Genomic DNA, 24,860 nt, shown 5'->3' with positions numbered 1-24,860 from the left:
TTTCCTTGACTTGAAGGGAGATTCTCCCTAACTTTGCCATAGCACAGTTAATTTTAAGAAGTCCCTAAAGCAGAACGCCCACCATTTACCGGCTGCATGATTTACCAATAACCGTCAGACCTCTCCCAGCCTAATTTTAAATACAAAATAATAACACCAGATCTCAAAGGAGTGGCCTAAAAAGGAAATGATAGTCATAAAACACCCAGCGGTTTCTGCTACATGGTAAATATAAACTGAAAAGCTATGCCCCTGTACCCATTACTCCTCTGTTGTTGTGATAAAACACCATCACCAGAATCAACTTCTGGAAGAAAGGGTTTACTTTAGCTTAGGGTTCTGAGGTGAGAGCACATAATGACGGGAAGACATTGCAGCAGGAAGCTGAGAGCTCACATTCTCAACCAGGTACAGAAAGCAGCAAGGACGAGCTGGAGATGGGGCAATCTGTAATCTCAAAGACCATTCCAACAGCGATTCAGTCTGCCAGCAAGGCTGCACCTCCTACATGCTTCATAACAATCCAAACCACATCACCAGCCAGGAACCAAGTCTCCAAGTGTGTGAGCCTGTGTAATGCATTTCCCTTCCAAACCACAACAGGCCCCATATAACCTACCTTGGAATGAAGCAAGACACAGCTTTATACCTTTACTGCATGAAAATTAACTCGGGGGCACTTTCATTTATAAACTGGGAAGAATGTTTATTTTAATTGCTCACTTAGAAGTTTGCTGTTTCCCCCTGGCTTCCTGACATTGGACCTCTGCATTTACCCAGTAGACCTCAGGGCTGTCTGCGAGCTACCTACCCTTCACTGTTGAAGGTGGGGACCTGCTTGTTCAGAAGAATTAATTCTTTCCTTTTTAGCAGCGTGAGAACCAGAACGCTTGCAGTTTCCGTGCTGCATGGAGACATCTCTCCCTAGGCATCTGGTGTTTCCTAGTTCATAATGAGCGAGGGACATGCTCTGCAGTTAACCTATAAGGGCTTCCACCGAAACTCTGTCACCCACCTGGTTGGGAGAGGTTATTTTAGTTGTTAGACCCTAAAATTCATGTTAATGTCCGAATTCTTGAGATTCGTTCATAGGCCCAGAAAGCATTTCTTAACACCCTATCACGTGTCAGGTACTTTGCTAAGTCCTACAGGCTTGGCCACTGACACAAAGGGTTAAACACAAACATGGCATAGCAGACAGAACGCTCCGTACAGCCAGTGACAGGTGGTTTTAGAACAAGTATGGGATGGCTAGATATAGGTGGGGCAAGGTGTTCATATTCACAGGTCAATAAAAGAAGAAAATGGGCCAGGCAGTAGTGGCACACACCTTTAATCCCAGCACTTGGGAGGCAGAGACAGGCAGATTTCTGAGTTTGAGACCAGCCTGATCTACAGAGTGAGTTCCAGGACAGCTGGGGCTACACAGAGAAACCCTGTCTCGAAAAATCAATCAATCAATCAAACAAACAAACAAAAAAAAAACAAAAAAAGAAGAATAAGAAAATGCTAGACCCTGCCCCAGCTATTTCAAAAGGTACTAGCTAGCCTGTAGGCTGTAACCACCCAGCGGGAGATGGTGGGGCTCCTAAGAGCAGCTTTCCAGGCATGAGTCGCAATGGGGAGTCATGCTGAGCAAATGGGACTTATCTGTCCTGGTAAAATATAACCACAGTTAACCTAAGGACGAACTTCTGGGGCTGAAGAGATGGCTAAGCCGGCAAGGAGAGCTGGTTGCTGTCTCAGGGGACCCCCCCCCCACAGACACAAAGCATACATAATAGGGAAATAAATATTAGGAGAAAAAAGAACATATATTTTAATTACAGAAAATCAAGTCGTATTGGCTATAAGAGTTATAAAAATCAAGCACCACACTCCAGTCTCCTCAGAACATAATTTTCAAATTTTAGATTCGTACTGTACTGACCTCTTTATTATTAATGTTCCTTGTAAGCTGTTCCTGTACTTCCAGAATGGGCTCACATCACAGGTACCGTGTAACTAATCCTGAGTAAATGCATCCTTAGACCTTTTATGTTAACTAACTATGATGGCGTTTTACTATGCAGTTATTTCATGTAGCTCTGTCATATCTCTACATGGAACTTTGGAAATAGGAAAATAAATAAATAATATTATATATGTAACATATGTACACACACACACACACACACACACACACACACACACACAAATACATCTCTCAACTCAGAGTGGGATCTTGTTCCAGTGAACCTACCCTAACTTGAAAATATTGTTAAGTGTAAATAGGCCTTATCTATTAAATGTCTTAACTTGGCCTAATTCAGTACTTCTTGCCTATTCTGGTGTCTGGGAGCTGGATCTAATCCTGTTGCCCAGTACCTTGAGGACATAAAGTCTCACATGTCCCAGCCTAGAAAAAGATCAGAATTCAAAACTTGAAATGTGGGTTCTACTGAAAATATACAGCTTTTACTCTAGTGTGTGTGTGTGTGTGTGTGTGTGTGTGTGTATGTGTGTGTGTATAATTGTTGTTTTCTTTGACTTTACAATGGTGTAAAAGCTGTATACATATATAAATACATGTTCATATAATGTGCATGTATAATATATAATATGTATATACACAGAGAGGCAGAGAGATACGCACAGAGAGAAACATACACACAAAGGTCACCTCTCTCTTACATTTACGACCTATTATGCAAGGAAAAGAAGTAAGCCTGTATTTGTTTGCATACAGTGTGAGAAACAGGCCCCTATTTTGCACATCAGAATGAAATGGTTTCTAAGTCAGTGGCTGGAGGTGAGGGCATGTGGAGGAATCAGAAAATTATGCTTCAAAGTCACAGATTTAATGTGATTTTTAAAAGAGAAGCAGGGCGCTGGAGAGATGGTTCAGTGGTTGACAGCTCATCCTGCTTTGTAGGGGGCCTGATCTCCATTCCTCATCCCCAGGTCAGGCAGCTCACACCTGCCTGCAACCCCAGGCTCAGGAGATCCTTCACCCTCTTTGCCCTCCATGGGCACTACACTCCCATACACATACCACACTCTACTCCTAGTCCCCCAAAGCACACAGACAGCTGTAAACATAATTTAAAGCAAAGTAAAAGTAAGTCCTTAAAAGAGAAGCAGGAAATGAGGGAAAGACAAGGTGAAGCTTGTGCAAGTCCTGCCAGATTCTCTCCGTGCTCTTGAGAGCCAATGGGGCTCCTCAGGCTTGTGTTTGAAACTCGAGTGGGCGGCACCAGAGTAAAATGGCTGATGCCTCACCATACACAATGCAGAGTTAAATCATCATTGGTGAAACATCCTGTCAGTGGGTCCAGATTGCCCAGATCTAGGGTGATATCTGCCTTTACCTCCATGAAGAGCCATTTCCTCTTTGTGATTGCGACAGTACTCTGTGAGAGCCATGGAAAGCGCCTCATGCCTGTGTTCATCAGTAGTCAGACCATCCTAGGCCAGCCACGTGCTTCCTAAGGATTAGGTGTGGCTTGGAGATGGCCTGCCACAAAGGTCAGAGGTAGAGCAACAGCTGCCACTACCCTGTCGCATAAGGCACTCCTACCACAGGAAGCACATCATCTTATTTCTTAATGTCCCATGATCACCACCCTTAATAGACAGGAAATGACTGTTCTTCCTCTACCCTGTCTCCTACAAGGACACTAGAATGCAGACTGACCCTGTCCTTTGATATGGTTCATGGTCAAGTCCTATCTGAGGTTTTATCCAGTATCTCCGTACAAGTCCCCTCACATGAGACTATTGTGTTGTTGTATGTGACTTATTTCAGCAAAGAACTATGTGTCTGCAACAAAAACCTGGTAAGAAAGTTTATATACCACAGCCTTGGAGCCGTTTTTAATCAGGGAACTATGAGGTTCTCTGAGTCTCCAGTGGTGTTCCCATTGGCACGTAATGAATGACACCAGGGCCAAGACACCTTCAGGAAGGTGTGGGGACTGTTTTTTGTTTTTTTGTTTTTTTTGTGGCGCCTATGTTACCTTGAATGGAAGAGAAAAGCAAATGACGTGATTGAATGGACAGAGAACACCACACTGGCATCACAACAACCAGGGGTGTGTTGTAAAGCAGAGGGGAGAAGGGAGGAGATCCCAAAGCCTCAGGCAGCTTAATGCAAGCTCTTTCACACCAAGTTCACTGTTTGCTATTTAAGGATGTGTTTTTCTCAGGTGTGAGTGTGTGTATCTATGTGCAGTTATGTGTACCTGTGTGCAGGTACCCTGAGATGTCAGAAGAGGGCATTATAGATCTCTTAGAGCTGGAGTTCCCCATAGTTGTGAGCCACCTGATTTAAGACCTGGAAAGTAGACTCTGGTCTCTGCAAGAGCATCAAATGGGTGTGCCATCTAGAGTTTCACATATGCCAGGCCATACCAATAATCTACCTCCTCCGCCAAAATCTCCCCATGTTGCTCAGGCAATCAGGAAATTATAGTCCTCCTGCATCAACTTCCCAAATAGCTGGGATTGCAGGGATGCATCCACCACTCCCAGTAACAGAATCGTGTGGATGGCTTCATACGTAACGCTAATAACTGACCAATGATCCGTCCTCTAGCTAAGTTATAAGCCTGTACAAAGAGTAGTCGCTAAGTTATCTTGGTGGGTTAGGAACAGAAAGATTCAGAGTGGACTCACCACACAAGAAAGAGCACCTGAAACCTTTACTATCTAAAGTCACTTGTGTTCTGAGTTTCCCACAAGGAGGTTTCAGTACACCCTCCTGTGGTTCCAGGAGAAAGTGATGCTTTTCAAGTGTAATTGTGGCATGATGACTTTCTAATTTTTTAAGAACTCATTGTAATTGTGAATATATATACAAGGGCTCACAAAATATAAATTTTGAGCTAATGAATTTTGATAATTTTACTGGGGTGTGATTCATACTCACTGTTGAGCACTATGCACAAATATGTACACATAAGTATGTGCTCATGTGCATCATCATCACAGTCCAGTTTGGAAACATGTCCGTCACCCTAAAATATCCCATCCTACATATTTGAGATGTCCTTCTTGTTTTTTTTTTTTTTTTTTTTAAACAAAATATCAATTGTTTGATTTTACCAAAAAAGACTCAGGAGCCAGATGCTGGGGTAAAAGCCTGTAAGCTCAGAGAGACAAAGAAAGCACCCCATTGAACTTCTTTCTCAGCTGATGGTTCCAAAAGACCGTTCTTCGTCTCAAAAACCCTTCAAACTGTATGTGGTCATACAGAAGAAGAGAAAAATTCTTCTTCCTATGTGGCTACCTGTCCTCCTGACCCCTCTTTCTCCATATGTTTTCTTTCCCTATGTTCACCCCCTGTCAACTGGCTGTTTTCTCTGCCTCTTGCCCTACGGTTGACTTTATTTAATCCTGTTTACAATAAACATAAAGGTCTTGGATTAAAGGTATGTGCTATACCATAAACAGAAAGGTCTTGGATTAAAGGTATGTGCTAGGGCTGAGCCATACAACAACTAGAAACAGATTTTTTTCCCCCAGTAAACAACGCAGTCTTGGGGTTCAACCTTTCCCCTACCTGTGTCCCCAAGTATTGATCATCTCTGTCTATAGAGCTTTATCTGTTATATAGAAAGTTCTAATTAATGAAATCATTCTATAAGTAGTCTTGATCAGGAATAGTTTCTCAAAGTAATCTTGGAATTCTTTTAAAGTTGATTCATGTAAATGGCATGACTTTTTCATTGCTGGGGGGTTGAGCCCAGGGCCCTATACATGCAGGACAATCACTCTACCGCTGAGCTGCACTCCTGATTGCAGCCCATTAAATGAATACACATTGTCTATCCACATGCCAACAGAGGATATTTGTATCACTGTTGTGTTAGAAACACTGTAGACATACTACACAGGAGTCTGGGTAGACATTTGTTTCAACCATGTAGCTAAAAAAATAACTGGGTCTTCTTCGGGATCCTGTGACTGGGTATATTTTGTATTTTAGAAAGTCACCTGAGTGGTTTGTAGTGCTGTAACTTGTCATATAAGGTAGAAAGATACTTTTAGTTTCTCCACATCTTTGACAATACTTGATGTTGTCAACTTATTCATCTATCTGTCTGTCTATCCTTCCAATCATGTAATTATCATCTGTAGAGTGATATTTTACTATGTTTTCAATATATTTCTCTAAGTACTAGCTATGTTTAGTACATTTCCTGTGTTTACTAATGAGCTGTATCTCTCTTGTGTAGTAAAATGCTGGTTCGAGTCCCCTTTCTAATTTTGATGTGTTTTATTTTTTTTATTTTGTCATGATGGGCACTATGAATTTTATACACCACATGGAATTTACATTGGTATTTTTCCTGGAAATAAAATAGTTCACCCCACGGAGTGCTGGAAGCATTCTGTAGAGCGCAGAGATGTGCACCGTAGCCTCCTAACCTGAGAGATGCTTATATGGAACACGGTGTTCTCCAAAGCCCCACCTCTCTTCTCCCATTTGACTCTGGTTTTACTGTGTGCGCTCGCTCATGGCTCACAAGGCCCAAAAGCCACAAGTGTCATCTGGGGTTATGCTGGAGCTCTCCCTGCACCTTTCCCACAAGTAAGTACTGAGTGTTAATTATAATTAAAACAATAACTCTTTAATGAAGCATCAGTAACTCTGATTAATCAGCTGCTTCCCAGGAAGGCCCTTCCCAAACTCCCAAGGGTTTTCTGCAGCAGACTCTAGTAATGCTGCTGTTTTGCACAGCCTATTGTTTTCGCAGTAAATATGTGAATTGATTACCCATGAGCTCAGGTCAGGATATACTGTTGTTTTGCTTTATTCTTTATTATGTTAGGAATCCTACACAGCGGGAGGGGTTGGTATCCACAGTAGGGTCACCTTGGGACTTCTAATATGGAAATTATAAATGAATTCTTTGTTGCTGTAAATTATAAACAGAACAACAGCAGCGGGCTCCCACACTTATAAATATGTATTCCCTACCCCCACCCTCCACCCCCAGACACACACACCAATGAAATTACAGTGAGGGATAGATCAAAATGAATTAGCACCTGTCAGGGAAATTTGATGGGTCATTCTGCACTATAATTTTCTTCCCCTCTCATGTGAGTGGGATATAATAGCCAAGGCCTGCTCTCACTCTCCTTCGCCCATTGTGGTTAACAATGGCTCAAATGTGGGAATGAATCACCTGGTGTATTACCTCTGTGCAGCAGGAGGCAAATTGAAAAGCTCAGTTTTTACAATCGAAATGAGTTTGACTGTATTTGGACCCTGAATATCACTTAGTATCTCTGGCTATTGTTGCATTTTACTTTTTCTATACCTAAATATTACAAAAATCTGCTGTCTGTAAATCTCTTAGACTTCCAGAAGAAGTTCCCAAAGCCAGAAGTCCCAAAATATATTCACTTTGACCTAATCTTTTTCCTTGACTTATGACTATAAGAATTTTCCTACCGCAAAAAACATATTTTACCCAGCAAGCAGCAGTGCTAAGACACATTCAAATAAATTGACATTGTGACCACAGTCATGAGGGCCAAGGCTTTTTTTTTTTTTTTAATGCTACAGATGTCTTAACAAAAAAAGCAAAATTTTAAAATAGATGGCTGAACTCTGAAGTGAAAATGAAACATTAAAAATAAAAGTTCAGACAGTGTTTACAAGTTTGGTTCAATGCCGCCATGATATACATGGAAGGAACTATGCTGAAGAAAAACACACAATGGAGCTTAAAACTTAAAGCACAGAGAGATGAGGGAAGAAACCACCAAGGTTGAGGGAGCAAACAGTAAACAAGGAGACGCTGTAGACCGAAGAGGTAATGATCTATAGAGCCCAGATCATTATACTAGCTTAGGATCAGCTGTCTTCACCTTGGTCCTAAGTCCTTTGTATTCTGTGTTCACATCTTCAATGATATATCCTAACATCCAAGTGTAACCAGAACCATTGAACAAACATTTCTGCACAAGATATTTCAAGTTCACATCTTATTTATTTGTTAGCTTTGAATTTGGCTTGAAATTCTCATCAGTTACTGCAAGTGTGTAACATCATACTCTTATGAGATGGCATATCTCTTATTACCCGTGTTCCATTTTATGCAGAATTTCCTGTTTTTGAAATGGTCCCATCACCTTCATCTCATGAGATGTTTCTCAAACAGCTGTTTCTGCCCAGTCTTCCCAATGCACCTTTTTTTCCCCTCGGGGACCAAAACACCATCACAGACTATTTTTTCTTATTAAAAACCACCAACCTTTCAACCCAAAAGTTAACGCTCTCTGTCCTTCAAAGCCGTGGTTGTTTAGAGGTCTGCTTAAGTCTCCTTTCTTCCTTTCCTCTTCCCTTCATTTCTTTTCTTCCTTTTTTTTGTCTTTCAAACATGTGGTACCGTACCCCCACACACACCAGGAAATACATAGATGCTTTCTTTACCATTTGATATACCTGGAAATGAGCCTTGTGTGTGGTTGCTTAGAATGACTGCTGACTTGCATGCACACTCATCCTTCCCATGGAACTTGGAATTTGTGCTTACACTTTCTCCCTTTACAGGGTTCCTGTTAGCACATGCACTCTGCTTCTCTCCCTCTCAGTGGTATCTGCTCATGAATTGCGAGAAGATGTATGTATGTTTGGAGGTTTTCGTAGGCACACGTTCCAAACTGCCCTCCAAATGGAAATGCTGAAAGACAGTGTCACACCAGCCATGCCTGATTGCTGCATGATGTCACTAACGGATTGACACACAGCGTGGCGTGAATAACGAGATGTTCTGCTTTCACAGTTTGCAATTTGTTCTCCTTGGACCATGCTTTGAATCTGACCTGTCCCACACAAACAACAGAGCAATCGCATTCCCACGTCGGTAAAGGCGGCACAAGACATCAAGAAACCTAACACCCAAATAAAGGCTGGCAGATTTCTAAGGGAAAATTAAAAACCTAGTTTTTATTTCTCAGCTCTTAAAGCAGAATAGAGTAAATGCATCTAGGGGAGACTCGAGGGCATGATCCCATTCGAGCGCCATGTAATAGGAAAAAGAAATGCTTCCATAAACCACACTTCAGCTTTAGAAAGGCCGATCTACAAAAGCCCAGAGGAGTTTGAAAGTCACGTGATTTTCAGTCACGCTCCTCCCACTTCCTCTCATCTCCATTCAGAACCTGGTGTCTGGAATCCAGAGGTTCCTTAAACACGTCTTGGGGACAGACAAGACTGCTTATGGTTTGCCACTGAGAGCACAGGAGTTGGGAGAACAGTATCCCTGCCCTGCTTGGGAATGAAGCGTGTGACTACTTAGGGTCATGACCCTGACCCTAACCCCCGATGCTGACCCTAACTATGGCCATGATCAAACTATAACCCTAACTCTGTCTCATCCCCACCCTAACCCTGACCCTAAGTATAACCATAACCATAACCCTAACCCTAACCCTAACCCTGACCCTAAGTATAACCATAACCCTAACGATAACCCTGTCTGATGCTAACTTTGACCCTATTCACGACTTGAACCCTGTTTAACTCTGTTCACGACTTTAACCCTGTCTAACTCTGACCCCGGGCCTGACCCTAATCCTGTCCAACCCTAAGCCTAACCCTGACTGCTGACCCTGAGTAACAACATTACTGACCAGCATGGACAATGTGCTCTACCATTCCTGGGAAAAACCAGCTTCTCCCAGATCTGGTGCATCTCCAACCCAGATGTGAAGAAGAGTATTTGCATCGTGTCACCTAACATGACACCCTACACATGTGAGGGACCAGAGTGTAGAGGATCAGGCATGGCCTCCCTATAGCCTGTGACTCAAGGAAATGGGGAATCTCAAGGTGAAGTGTCTTTTAAACATTTCACTGTTTTGTTTTTGTTTCTTCTTAATACAAGTTACACATTTCACAACTCAGAGAACCAGAGTGAAGACGGGTGTGGAGGGAAAAGCATGACGCCCTCACTCCCTGTCCACATTGTGATTGTTGGCAGCAGCATTCCAAGTTCTTAGAGGCAGTCACCATTTGAGCTTCGGTGTGTTCTCAGAAACACGCTTACAGAATTGTGTGTGCCAAATGTAACAAATGTGTGCTTATATTTTTCTTTGTTTTAATAGACAATGGCTTGTTTTATTTTAATGACTGATCCATGTGAGGCCATAGCCAGGCCACGTTGTACAGACACGAGGGGAGCTTTATTTCTTGGTGTCTTCCTGCTTGGACAGAGTCTTGAGGATCTCTTCCATCTTGGCCAGGATGTGGCCCTCCCAGCGCTTCTGTGCTTCCTTGGTCTTAGACCTGCGAGCCTCAGCCTGCTCAGCCAGGAGCTTCTTGCGGTCCTTGTCTGCCTTCAGTGTACGGATGTGCTCCATGAGAATCCGCTTGTCGTTTTCCCTTTGACCTTCAGGTACAGTCTTCTTAGAGTCCCGGTATCTCCTGAGAAGCCGGCGCAGGATCCTCATCCTTCTCATCCAGGTGACCTTCTTGGGCATCCGAGCATTGGCGGTACCCTTCCTCTTCCCTAAGCCCATATGCCTGCCCTTCCATCAGGCCAAGGTGTTTTTCCAGCAGTGAGCCTGGGAATGGACAGTCACAGGCTTCCAGATGATCAGCCCATCTTTGGTCAGCTTCCTGATCGGCTGATGGGAGTTGGTACTGGCAATTTCATTGGTCTCATTAGGGTCCAACCAGACCTTTTTACCACGGCGGGGGACACTAGAGGCAAGCCCCTTCTGCAGCCTGAGCATACTCATAGGTGCAGACACGGCAGCAAAAGGAAAGAGCTTGCTCTATATTTTTCTTAAAAGGTCACAAATTTGTACTCTTTTTGACTTTATGTAAAGCTAAATACCCTTTTGGTTCAGAATATACACCACAGAAATACACACCACAGCCTTGTGAAAAATCTATACATTATTACCTTATATCTGGCCGGGCTATAATTTCTATCAGCAAATTTGTATGAGTAATATGTAAAATTTTCTAACGCTTAGTATATTTAAAAATAATTCAAAATGAATATTAGCGTAGATAGCTTAGTCTTCTTAAGCTAACACAATGAAATATCATAGATGGAGTAATTTTTATAATAAAAATAACTTAGATTTTTATTAAATGACCATGCCATAAGTGTATATATGTGTATAGTTACATAAATTACATATATGTAATTTTCACACTGATTACCCTTCCTTACCCCCCTCAATGCCTCTGAACCCTTTCTTCTTCCTGTCTCCCTCCTACTTTCGTGTCTTCTGCTCTTATTTTGTAACCCACTGAGATAAAGGAAGGGTTGTTTGCATTAACTGAAGCACAGGCAATTTAGCAGTGGCCATGAAGAAAATGGCTCCCTTGCCCAGCAACCGCTCACTGCCAACAGCTCTAAATGGAGGGGTGGGGCCTCACGAGCTGTTCTCCTGTGATAGTGGTAGTGAAATGTCGCAGTGCTTCATCTTATATAGATAACCTCCGCTACTGTGAGTTCAGGGGCACAGTGGCCATATCATTGTGCTCCTGTAGCTCTCTCATCTTCTAGCTCTTATAATCTCTCCAGTTTTCCGTCTTTGGTGTCCCTGTGCCTTGAACAGGGTGATACAGACGTTCCACTTACGTCTGCACAGTCAACAGGTTTGTATTCTGAGTATTTCGCCTGTTATGTGTCTTTCCATTGCAAGCAGAGGCATCTCTGACCAGGATTGAGAGCAGCACTAATCTCTAGAAACATAAATATTCAGAAGGCAGTTTGACAACACATCTATTTGTCCAAATTACAATACTAGGCTCCCCCCTCAAGCCCTGCGATCGCTCTGGATATGGAGTTTTGACCAGGTTGACTGTACCAGGTAGAATTCTCTCCTGCATAGAGAGCCTCACAGCTGACCAGACAGTAGTTGGTTCCTCTCCCAACAGTTATGCTTTTATATGCAGTATTTTTTTTTCTGGTGGGTCAGTGTTGTAGCTCACAGGTCCAGAGCAGAAAAGAACAACCAAAGACTTCTACCCTCCAGCACCTCGCCTTTTGGCAATATAGACATGAGCCAACAGGGTGGAAGCTTCCATCCCAGGTCCAGCTTGGTGTATCTATGTCTTGAATTCCAAGTGGAACTAGAGAAATTTACTTTTACAATGCTGGGGTCTTGGAAGTCCAAGATTCTAAGACTCCTTGCTTGTTGGCAGCAACCTTGCTACAGTTCTTTGTGTGGCAGGGAGATAAGAAAAGAACTGTATGTGTGCCCCCATCTCTCTCCACCCTCTCCGTAGCAGGCAAATCCCACCCAGTGCTTCCACACCGTCACAGCCTTATATTAATCTAATCATTCCCCAAAACCTCACCTCCAAATTCTGTCCCATGTAAGATTACAACATTAGCATAAAGGTTAAAAGCAAGATACAGACATTTAATCAATCACAATGTATACATATCCTCGTGTTCTTGAGTGGGGACACTGGTAGACATCAAGCTGCTGTCAAATAATACATGCCTTGAAAAATTTCACAAAATGCTCTCAGAAAAGCGTATCTGAGTGCACAGGGCTAGGGATGCACTGCCCCTAGTGTTCTCATTGGCGAGCTGCTCATGTTATGTTATTTATTGCTAAGTTTTTAAATATTTTCTGATCCAACAGGCAAATAATGGATTCTCACCTCATTGAGCATATTTCAAATCATTATCGATCACTTGTGGTTTAGGCGCTGGATGGCTTTTAAGCTCTTCTTGTTTGTTTGTTTGTTTGTGTTAGGTTGTCTTTTTCTATTGATCAGCAGGACAATTGTATATTGTAAGAAATTAGTTTCAGGGCCAATATACGCCTCGCACTTTCCCTCGGTTTGCCGTTCTTCTGGATTCGACTGATGGAACGTGTTGACGATCTATTGCTCCTAATCAATCCTCTACTGTCCTTAAAAACACTCATTACTCTTCAAAATTCCAAGGGTGATGAATTTTTTAGAGCATAGGAACAGCAGAGCACAAAGCTGCTGCCCACTAGCTATTGCCAAAGACGGCTTCAATCTAGAAGTTGTCAGAACAAAGCTAAGAAGGCAGAGCAGCACCTAAAGGATGGGGGAGTTTACTTAGGTTCACAGTTTTGAGGTGTGGTCCATCATGGTAGAGAAAGTGTGGGAGTGGGAGTGTAAGGCAGCTGGCCAGTGAGCATCCCTGCCCGGAGACTGCAGAAAGCAATGGGCGTTGGTGTTCAGTTCCTTATTTCCTGTTTGTACAGGACCTCCAGGTTGTTAGAATCCTGCCCCACACTCTTGGATAGTCTTTTCCACCTCAATTAGCCTAATCTAGAAACTCAGACAGGCTCAGAGGTGTGTCTCCTAGGTGATTCTTGATATGAGCCATCACATTTGGCTTTTATCCAGCACTCTTGGACCCACAGAATTCCCCCACATGATCTCCGAACACACTGTCTCTTTCAGGACAACCGACTGTCCTGCTTGGCTCAGGATTTTCCAGGAGTACAATGGTAGAAGCTGCCAGGACTCCTGAGACTTCAAACTTAGAAAAGACTTCACTCCAGCATTTCATATCCACTGTTCCTCACTGTCCTTTGGTGCTTCGACTTGGCATGATTAAATGTTTGCTTTGTCTGCCTTCACTATATTTTGAAGGACGCAAGTCTTGTTTTGTTTTTCCTGCTCCTATACTGTTGTTTGCCATGGTTCTTTGAGAAGCATATTTGTCAACCAATAAGAAGTCATACATTCAACTTTACCATTGCTACACTTGTGTGTATGAGTTATAGCACTGTATTGACTTTTTCTTTTTGTAGCGTTTCCCCCCTTTGAGACAGTTCTGATGATAAGTCAGTGAACATCTGACAATTAAGTTAAACTTGAGGTCTATTTTAAAATCTCTTTAGGCAGACGATGAGAGATAAAATATGGAAACAAATGTTTTAGTATCTCTTAAAATTATTTTAAGTCATTTCACTGTATGTTTGTCAACAGATCAACTTTTCTAAATTTCCAGAGTCTATTTGATTTGTCCAAACCAGGAGGCTTTGGGGAAAAGTACTTCTTGTTGAGGGCTGACCATTTGGGAGGGCAGGAGAAAAGGGCTGTCATAGGCTGAGGGGTGACATAAGCCAGAATTTGCTTCTGGAAGAGCTTGTCTTGTGTAAATAAGATCTCCTGTGCTGATCAAGGAGGTTTTCTCAGAGCAAGTCTCCTCAAACTGTGCTCTGAGTGCAGTTAACCAGCCCTGGTAACTCTTACAAGCGCCACGGGTCCCTCATAGTTCAGAGTCAAGCTGATGGGGTGTTTGTCTCTGAACTCACTCACATCTTACAAACTTCAATCTTCAGTCTCCACTTCCACAGCACATTCTTCCTGCTCCGATAATCAACCATATAGCTCTGAACACCTTTCCTGCACGAGGAAGCCAGCCGTGGTCTTTTCAATCTCAGTGGACACATGCTAAAACTCTTGAGGACCAAACTGGCTCATGGTGCTATGCCACTTGTGTGTTGTTGTTTACGTCCTGCTGCTATCCTTAGGACCAATGCACAGTCGTAAATTAACAATGCAAAATTTATCTTAAGCTTCCAAGTAAATATGAGAATGTAAACATGAACACAGAAGTTTAGAGTCACTTGGCAAATGTAAATTCAAAGCAAAATCCCCATATAAATGTAGACGATGTGCCCATGTAAATAAAGACCACACATTTATAAGCATGACCGTTTTGCAGGAGTATTTTTCAAATATATGTACTGATTAAGATACCAGTTGCCTCAATAATGGGTAATCCGTGCAAATAATCCTGCTAACCCCATTTCTCGCAGAGGCGAAGCCCTTAATGCCTCAGCTTCATTTTCAATCAAAGCACAGCGAAGTTCCTCATAAGCCAATGGGATTCTTCCAGAATCAGCAGAAACTAAACCTCTCAGAGAATGAGATCAAGGAGTTTAGTCTATAAAAGCAGAGCAAAACCAGAGCAACCACCCTAAAGATCACATGCCACTGAAGAACTCTAGATAGAACACACACCTTTCCCTAGAACTCTACACACCTGTCCCCGTGGTGGCTTAGGAAGCTCATGCAAATAGTATTCTTCATGGTCTACCCAAGATGGCGTTGCAGCACAGGTAACATCCTCCTGGGTGTGGGCAGGACTCCAGCCTGCCTCCACATGTAGCCTCTTAAACTATGCCAAACAAAGCCACACCCCTCCCAGTGCATTACTGGAGCCCTAGAGTTGAAACCAGAAGTCAGGCCAAAGACAGCCAAGATTGAAGGGGTGGCCTTCAATCTGGAATCCAGTCCCCAGTCAAGTTTTTAAGAAGGGCGGAAACAAGTATGGCCACTTTCAATGATGAAGGGTTCTGAGATTTTGACGTCTTTTCTGAAAATAGTTATTGAGTAGTTCAGATGCCAGTAAGAGGCAATGGCTGTCAGCAAAGGAAAAGACACAGGCAATTCAGAAAGTGAACACAAAGAATTCTCTGGGAGGGGGTGGAGAAGGCCTGGAGGCATCCGTCATAAGGAAAAGGGTTGACACACAAAGTAAAGGAAGCCAGAAGACGCAATAGAAGATTCCAGAAAGGAAAGTCATTGTTGGCCAGACTGAAAAGGGAAGGTGTCATAGAAAACTCATCACTGAGGCAGGGAACAGTCACTTCTGTGGGTGAGACTGAGCTCAGTTGCCGGATCGGCATAGGCAAAGCCTCCAGTCATTGCTGACACCAAGCAAAAGAGATGCTATAAATCTGAAGATGTCAGAAAGCTGGAAGATCTAGAAATGGCAAAGACATGGCAGAGGAGAGGCAGAGACACTGAACAGCATAGGTTTTACCTAAGCAGGGGTTCGAGATGGGGCAGAAATTGCATGGGTTAAGAGTTGATGAGCCTCTAAAAAGTGTGTTTTTTTAAGATAAAACATCAGTCAATGTAAGACATAAAGAATAGACAAAGTCAGCTAAAACCCAGAGGAGACTGTCATAGGGGAACTGTTGACATAGATCTGGAACTTCTGCAACTCTATCAGACCTTGTCCCTTCTTCATCCGACACCTCCCCCTTCTCATTCTTCTTTGCCTCTCACACTCTATCATCAGTGAAGCACATACTTTTAACCATAGTATGCAGAAAGCTGAGGCAAGAGGATGACAAGTTCAAGGCACAGCTCTTGCCCAGTCAGAGGCTTCCTGGAGGTAGGTGACTATATCCTGTCAGTTCAGATGCCACCCGCCACCCTTCCTTCTGTTACTGAGCAAAGCCTTGTTTGTCCCTCTCCATGGTCAGGAAATTTTCATCCCCTTGACTAAGAAGTGGCTACCTTCTGGTGGCCAGTGACAACCAGATTGTTAGATTATCAAAAACACCTGAGGGAAAGCTGAGAGAGAAAACATGACCCTTCTGTGTAACTCTATGCGGAGCGCCATAGACTCATTTATGGCCATAGACAGCCACAAGGTCCTCGGGAAATCATTAGGGAAATGAGTGCCATACCACAGGAGGCATGATGGGGTCCTGCAGGGAGGACCTTCAGATCCATGGGACAAGGGGAGTTTCTGACCCTTACAAGTTTTCAGGAGGCAGGGGAGGGGCAACACCCATTCTCCGTGATCTAGCCTGGCCTTGCCTGTGGGGCAGGAGGGCACTGGACAAAGGTAAAGTTGTGCTTGCAGATTCTCTTGCAAGGGGAAGGAGAGACCATAGGGCCCTGGCCAAGTGTGCTGTCTTTCATCAACAGTCTTCAGGAGGGGACAGCAGGGGAATGGGGTTGTCTGAGGGAGACTGAGGGCTCTGAGACCTGCTAGGAAAACAAGAGCCCTACTCTCCAGTTGTTGGTAACAACCAAGCCCTAAATGTACCCACCACGACCAATTCCACACTCCCAGTGTGTGCTCTCGGAGTACAGATTGTGAGGTTACACTTGTGTCAGCTCTGGGGTTGTATGGGCTATCCCTAGAACCCCTTCACCTCTGTCCCTATTACACTCTCAGTAATGCTGCTTCACTGCCTCTCTCTGGAGCCAGATGTTGGGCACGTAGCAACTTCTGAGCGCATCTGGCTTTACTTCATTCAGTTTTCCCTTAGCTATTAGCAGCTCCCTGAAGGCGAGGCTTATACCCCACCTGGTATAGGAGAATCAGCCTAGAAGGAAGGAACATTTTCAGAGCATCTTCTGGGGGCATTGTGCCTCGGGCTCTCTTCTCTTGCATCACAAATCATGGTCTCCTGCAGCTCTAAGCCACCCCCTGCCTAAAAATACACCTACTTCAGATGAAGAAGATAAATATATGCAACGTATAGGCTGTTTTAACCTATGTTGGTTGTGATTTTCCCTTAATCATGAACCGTAATTTCAAAAGAAGAACTGTAACATCCTCCATCCCACCCCACCTGACCTCCGTTTCTGATGTCACAATTGGAGGCGGGCAGGTATCGCTGGTGCCCAGAAGATTTTGACATCTGGATCACGGGGAGTGCTGACTGCCAGTCTGCTGAATGCTAGAGTGGTGCTAGCAGGGCGTTGGGGGGGGGCACTTCAGAGTTGTCCTGGAAAGACACTCGTCCCCGGTGTCACCTGCACCTTGGGGAAATGTTCACATACAAACACTTTGTATTCTACTTTCCCCAAGTCCAAGGAGAAGTCTGCCTTCCGTATTCTATAGTGACATGGAAAGTGGACATTTGCCTCTGTGCCTTAGAATGGGCAGTGTTTGAAAAGAACCTGGCATCAGTACCACATGCTCTGATTCATCACTTCATGAGCCTCTTGGGCTTGGCTGCAGGATCAGCTCTCTCGGGCTAGAGCAGAAGCCGTGTTGCAGGGGACTCTCTAAAAAGCCCCATAAATAATTATCTCTAGGAGGCAGGAAATGTTACCACTGCACCACTCTGTGTTACATCTCATTGAAAGGGCTAAAGCGATGTAGCTGGGTGGTAGAGTGCTTGCCTGGTATGCAGAGGCTCTGGGTCCAGAACTACAGGGATAGATCAATAAATAAGCAAACAAGCAAATAGTTTGAAAATACTAAACACTGCATGGTTTATAATGAACTTACAGAGCATGCTAAATAAGAGATATTCTTGTTAGCGTTTGCTTTAAAAACAAGTATCTCCTACCTCAGAACCTTCTCTCTTATATAAATTAGATTTCCCCTGCTCTGTGGAGTTATGCATCCAGATGCTGTTACTTCCACATCCCAAAACTTTGATACGGGCTATTTACTAGAGGAGTGGGGTGGAATATTTAAAATCTGGACCATCTCAGAAAATAGGAGATGTATCCTTATGGGAATTTTTGTGACTGCCCATGATGTGACACAAGGAGGGCAAAGTTCTGAGTGACACAGAGGAGCAGGGTAGTGCTCCTTTCTTGTACTCCAGATTCCATTTATTTTGCCCTGTGGTTTAACTTCTGACAGATAGTTGATTTGAGTTTCCTCTCAGCCCAGTGTATCCACCATGCCTCTCTCCCACTGTCCAATTAGCTGGGTGGTCTCCTTGCCACCATTCCCTTAAGCATTGTTAAGGCTCCTGCCCAGGGCCTTGTTCTTGACAAGCAGGGGGAGGGACCACCATGTGTCCCCAGCTCTGAGCTGCTTTTGACTTCTATTAATATCTTTGCTGTGTGTAATTCTCCTTTACAATGTGACAGCGAGCCTAGTGTTTGGGCTCGTGTTCCATCAGTGTGCTCAGAGACCCAAAGTCTGGCTTCCTGGTCCTGCTCCTCCTTCACAGGTTCCTATCACTGCCATTTCAATAAATTAAAGTACCATCTCTCCTTTGAATGGTCATGTTTACCTACTGTCATTTCCAGCGATGCTTTCTTGAGAATTTGAGCTTTAAATTTGTTCTACAGTCCCTGAATTCACTTAAATATTCCATTTATCTGTATTTTTTAATATATTCATTCCCTACTTCACTCTATTCTACAATACACTCAGAGGCCAATGTCTGGAAAGCAGCCAGCCCTCCAGAAACATCCATAGATAAGTGGGGAAAAAAATAGAGATGGCTTAGAGAATTTATGGAGAGTAGGCATTCGGTGAGCATTTGGCAGCTCTGAACTGATTGAAAAGTACAGGGTAATATTTCCAATGGGCTTGCTGAGGAAGAGCAAGACATCCAGCGAAGAATTAATGTCAATAAAGTTGGCATCATGTGCCATACTGGTAAATGGAAAAATATACATTAAAAGATAAACGTTTCTGTGAATCCCAGCTCTGGCCAGTAAATACCGCACACCTTTGGTTGGCTCTCCTTCATCTCGAGGTCAGAGCCCTCTGTAAATATTTGATAAATGCACAGAGATACAATGTAGTCTTTTAACATCCTCAGTGTTTCCTTCAGTGTGATATTAGCATCACTTAGCAGAGAGTGTGTGTCCTCTCATGGGATGCCTCATAACTGTCACAAAGATGGACTTAACTATTCTATCTCCAGAAGGTGTTTCCAGCCAGCTTGTTTGGGGACAATAAGAGCTGCATGTCATTGTTTTCCTGAATTCTCATATTTCCAACCTAATCTGCCGTTCATAGCTGGTTTATTGTGGCTCCCCTACTCTGGTAGGCCATCATGGTCACTGACCCGGCTGCAGGTAGAGGACAGCCATGCTGCCCGCCTTGCAGGTAGCACGGACTGCTGCGAGAACAGCTGCCAGTCTTACGAAAGACATTTAGCAGGCAGAAAAGTCTTACAGTCTTCCCCTTATTTGCCCTTGACTTCAACCTGGGGTTTTTGCATCAGTCAGAGATATCCTGGGTTGCATCACGGTTGAGATATTTGGGAGTTCTTTTTTAGACATCGCCACAGCCTTTTTGGCAGACCTTCTTTCCATGAAAACTACAAAGGAGACAGGAGTGTAAGTCTGCAATGGTAACAGGGTCACTGCCTCGGCATCTCTAAAATTGTACAACTGTAACCTGAGGAGCCCCGGCCCCCAATGTGCTAACCCACTGTAGCTAAGACTCCAAGGGAATGAACATTTAACCAACTCAGCAAGCCCTGTGCAAACTCTGTCCATTCATCTAGATTTGCCCAATGCCAATGAGAATGCCACTGCCAGCAGCCTCTATAGCCTTAGCCAGGAAACACCCACTTAGCAAGCAGGAGTGTGACCCACAATAGCCACGGTATTCTCACACAAATGAGACCGTGCTGAGAGTGGCTGTTCGTGCTTCCACTTCCTCGGCTGCCAGATAAAGACAAGTAGGTCTGTTCTTGAGAGTTGTTGGGAAGTACCTAAAAATAACGTACCTGAGACGTTTATGAGCAATGCTAGCCAACACGCAGGTGCAACACGCAAGCGCTGTTGGCTGTGGCACAGTGCTGATGCCTAACACCTGTAATTCATTTCCCCCTTACCTTAGGAACACAAGGGCCCTGCCGGAGGGCATAAAACTTTCTCAAGTGGAACACTTTGTAATTTAGAGGGCTCGTTCCGCCAGACTCATCTGATTGCTCATTACGATTCATTTGTAATATTTTAATTTTGCAGATTTAGTTTGACTAGAAAATTGGCCAATGTGAGACAGCTTGAAGTATCAGTTACAGGCATGAGTTATGGGGCATTTGTGGGGCCTTTTGCTTCCTTCCAAGTCACTTTGCTCTAGTCATCCTTCTCCAAAATCAATAATCAGAGATTGGGTCTTGATTTAATTGAAGACATAGCAGATGATAAAAGCTTTATCTATAGCTCTCACAGACATTCCACACGCCACGAACAATATAACTTACCAAAGTGGGAGAACTGTTTGCTTCTAAGACAAAATGTAGTGTGGAGACAAAAATGCTCTTTAAAAAGCCACAGACTGTCCCTATCTATGATTTCTCTGCCTCGTCGTCACTCTGATAATTAATCAGTTAAACATTTATGTTCGCTAACATCCATAAAGGAGGCAGGCCTCCTCCTAGAGGAGGAAGATGACCTCAAGGAAGAAATAGCACACAGGTCTGTCCTCCTGGAGCCTCTCAAGAATGATCAAGAATCTGATCCCAAAGTATTGTGTATGAGTGTGCTTTACCATTCAACTTTAAAACCAAATCAAGCTTCCTCACCCAAAGAGCTTCAGGCACTATCAGGGCCATATCTGTGACCTCCATGCACAGTGGAGACAGACATCAATGACATCTCTGAGAGCTATTGTTTAGCAACTTTCTGGTCAAGAGTTAGGGTTACTGATAACCACCCCCGAGAAGAACAAGGGAAAGGCTGTTGGCAGTAGAACAGCAGCCATCAGTCACTGATGGAATTCCTGGCCTCTTTCCTTCTTCTTCACATCTGCCCTGCCCAAGAGGGTGATCCGCTGTGAACTCCACACCAAAGTGTGCTGAACTGCCCCCTCTGTAATGCACATGATAAGTTCAGCTCTCTAAGAATGTGTCCTTCCGAACAGAAAATTATCCAAAAATATAGGTCCAGCAAAACATTATTTTTACCATTAGTTCAGATTAACTTTAAGCACCGGGCATTAAAATACAGAAACAGGAAGTGAAGGTAGAACCAGAGGCAAGGGAACAGTGGTGAAAAGTGTCACAAACAGGATGATGTCACCTTATAGTCATATATGAAAGAGTGGCACCATGCAAATAAGGGCTCATGGTCACATGTCTTCTCCCCAGCCCCTGGAATCCTTGTCTTCTGCATCCTGTTTTAGATATCTATTGCTACACAAGAAACCTTCCCAGAATGTGGATTCTCTCATCTATGACTCTGCTCCTATTTCGCAGTTGTATGAGCAATGGGCATGAACAGGACTAAGCTGGGCCACTTGTCCCCACAGTACTGGTTAACTTGTTTGGCGGTCCATGGCTGGCAAGGATGTTTGCATGTCTGATACCTTATTAAGGATGGAGGAGATGTATGGATTTTACTGTGCTCAGTGATGAGAGACCAGCGCCTCCCTCTCCTGGTGGTGAGGATCAGAGCTCAGAAAACTCAGAACAGTGTCCCAAGAGACAGGCAATGGAAACCGCCAGGCTTCTAGCATGAGCCCAGGAAGGGCAGAGTATCACCCATGTGGGCTTCTGCTTAAAGTGATCACAGCCAGAGGCTGCACAGGAAAGGAATGAAAAGAATTTATAAGTATGTTCTATCCTTCTACAGTCCTCTCCTTAACAAAAGTTAATGTCTCACGAATAAGTCTAAGAGCCGAGTTTTCTCATCATTTTACAGTCGTCTTCCTCCGTCATCTGGGGCCTTCATGCTGACTCGGCCTCATCTCCACTGAACCTCTCTAGGACTGTGCAGTAGATTGTCACCTCCTACTGATCACAAGGCAGCTTCTGGTCTCTTGGCTTCCTTGCTTACCAAGGGCAGCATCGACTGTACACCCTTCAGCTCTACCAAACCTGGTTAATTTCTTTACCGCTTAACTTCTCCAAGATGCCAATTTCCACACAGGGTTTCTTGTCTTCATCACGCCCTCCCGGGTTTATGCTCATGAGTAAGCACCTCACCTCTTACCAGACTTTCTGGGATCCCAGCATGGGCCCTAGAATCCCAGGGAGCTTAGCTTCAGTCACCTATCTTCAGCAGCCTCTTTTAAAAGTGAGTTCTTCTTTCTGTGAGCATAACTTTCTGTAGCTGACAAGAGGCAGAGAAGGACCTGGGGGTGGGGAGAGGGGCTGTGGACCAAAACTCTTTTACTTAATCCCCTGCAGTTAAAGGTCAGGGGTTAATGGCCAGGGGCCAGTGATTTTCAGCCACAGAACAAGCAAGAGAGCCTTAAGTCTCCAGAAGCCATCAGCTTGGCCCTTGTCCAATGCTGGGTCCCACTTCAGCCCATTCCCATAAGGCCAGGCAGCCCTCCTCTACCTCCAGCAACAACTAACAGTGAGAAAACAGAGAAAGGGGCATATGCTGTATGGCCACACTGGGGAGGAACAGAGAAGCCCAGAGATATTCCTTGTCCATCTTCAGACTATTGGCATGAGGTCTATTTTAAGTCAGAGGCAGAGATGCAGGTAAAATTTGGCAAGCACAGTCAAGGTACAGTTCTACCCATCACCGATCCACCGTTGTCTTGTCTACCACCAGGCAGCCTGACGAATTATCAGGACTGAGCATGACCTCTTCCTGGGGGTCACCCTGCTCTGGCTGGCTTCAGGGTTTAGACTTCCTCTTCTCCCATCATGGGATTCCTAGGGAAATCCAAGTATTTAGACAGCCAAAGGAACGTATAAGTATATCTTTAGAATATGCTTTTGGTTACAGTTCATTGAAATATTGGTTCAACAACTATTTATTGTCCCGTGAAGAGACACCCTAACTGGCTACGGTGAGGAAGCACCTGACAGCCGACAGGCTGTGCAGTCTCACTACATAAGAAGCTACACTGGGAGCTGGCTCTTCTGGTGATGCGCTGTGGACCTCTCCCCATGTTATCCTTACCCTCAGCGAGTCAGAGTCAAGCCACGGCTGGCTTTCTGAAGCCCATGTTGAATAATGTATTCCTTTCCTCATGCCATCTCTGCAGCCTCCTCTCAGAGCTGACTGCTGTGGGCAGAGGAGAAGAGAGAAAAATTGCCTGGCTTAGTGAAGTTGGAGGGAGATTTTATCAGTGTGTTTAATAGCTAGGGTTGGCATTCAATTTTGAATTTCCCCTGCTGTGGCAGGGGAATGTGCGGCTCTACATTACCTTTCCTTTCATTCTTCTCAGCTATATTTCCTCTGCAAAGTTTTCCACTGGTCATGAAAGCTACCAAATACAAGAAAGATCAATAAAAAGTTTTAAAAATAGCATCCAATAAGTGGCCCATAGAATGCCATTGTTATAGCATAAAGTACAGCCTTGTCTTACGAGATAACATCTATTACCACTTCAGATCTTTTAGTTGGCTTTAAGTCCTCCATCTCAAATAACATAGATGTGGGGTCAGAGGAAAATTACGTCCACATTAACTGAATGTAGTAACAAGTAATGGGGCTCCTTTAACCAGTGCTCATACTCTGATACTTATAGATAATTCTTTCTAGTGAATTGAACAACACCTCAAGCCAGATGTTGACAAGAATGTACTCATAAGCACATTCAAGAACAGTCACTAGAAACCATAGGAACCCCAGCCATGTGGAAGGTTCAGGTTCACATAGGACACAAAAGGAAAGGTGTTTCAAGGGTGAAGATCCCCAGAGGAGCATGACTTCTGACACAGAGAAATATAAGGATCAAGCAAGATTTGTAATTGGAAAGTAATTAAGATGCTAACTAAGCCATGGTGGCTTATAACTGGAATCACAACACTAGAGAGTGGGTGGCAGAGGCAAGAAGATCACTATGTGTTCTAGAAGCCAGCCTGGACTTTGTGATAAAAAGACTGTCTCAAAAAGGGAGAGGGGATGCCGGGTGTGGTGGTGCATGCCTTTAATCCCAGCACTCAGGAGGCAGAGGCAGGTGGATTTCTGAGTTCGAGGCCAGCCTGGTCTACAAAGTGAGTTCCAGGACAGCCAGGGCAATACAGACAAACCCGGTCTCAAAAAACAAACAAACAAACGGTGGGGAGAGGGGAAAGGAAAAGGAGAGAAAGAGACCAAGGTCTGAGAGAAGCACTAAAGAGAAATGAGTCATGGAAAGTAGGTGGGCCCCAGAATGAAAATATAGCTTTGGAGCTCACCCTGATAAGTTTAATTTTAGTTCAGTAAATAACGGAGCAGGACAGAAGAGCTTCGAGTGCATGTAGGTGTTCTTGTGGCTATTACTGAGGAAGTCTAGTTTCCAGTCAGTCGTTGTCAGATCGGAACTCAAGAGAGAATTAAGAGAGTCCTGTAGAGAGACAAAATTTAGAGCTAAGATGAAAGGATGGACTGTCCAGAGACTACCTCATTCGGGAGTCCATCCCATCATCAGCCACCAAACCTAGATACTAATGCTCATGCCAGCAAGATTCTGCTGAAGGGACCCTGATATTGCGGC

General features: G+C 44.0%; 1 protein-coding gene and 1 pseudogene across 3 annotated transcripts in view; one reads left to right on the top strand and one right to left on the bottom strand.

Moving 5' to 3' along the window:
• The window catches only part of Prkn (parkin RBR E3 ubiquitin protein ligase), a 1,168,744-nt gene that overhangs the window by 649,429 nt on the left and 494,455 nt on the right, over positions 1 to 24,860 (top strand). Inside the window, exon 7 of one of the 3 annotated variants that reach the window (XM_021221289.1) lies at positions 22,121 to 22,505. The exons of the other annotated variants lie outside the window; for them this stretch is intronic. Within the exon in view, the coding sequence (XP_021076948.1) occupies positions 22,121 to 22,175 (55 nt within the window). The 3' untranslated portion in view covers positions 22,176 to 22,505. Of the gene's footprint in view, positions 1 to 22,120; positions 22,506 to 24,860 lie in introns of those variants that run through there. 3 annotated transcript variants of the gene reach the window in all.
• Positions 10,183 to 10,740, bottom strand: LOC110338082 (annotated as a pseudogene).

This window comes from Mus pahari, chromosome 21 (assembly GCF_900095145.1).
Source record: "Mus pahari chromosome 21, PAHARI_EIJ_v1.1, whole genome shotgun sequence".
Lineage (NCBI taxonomy): Eukaryota > Metazoa > Chordata > Mammalia > Rodentia > Muridae > Mus > Mus pahari.
Note: the sequence above shows the minus strand (reverse complement) of the source record. Positions and strands in the feature narration are given on the sequence as shown.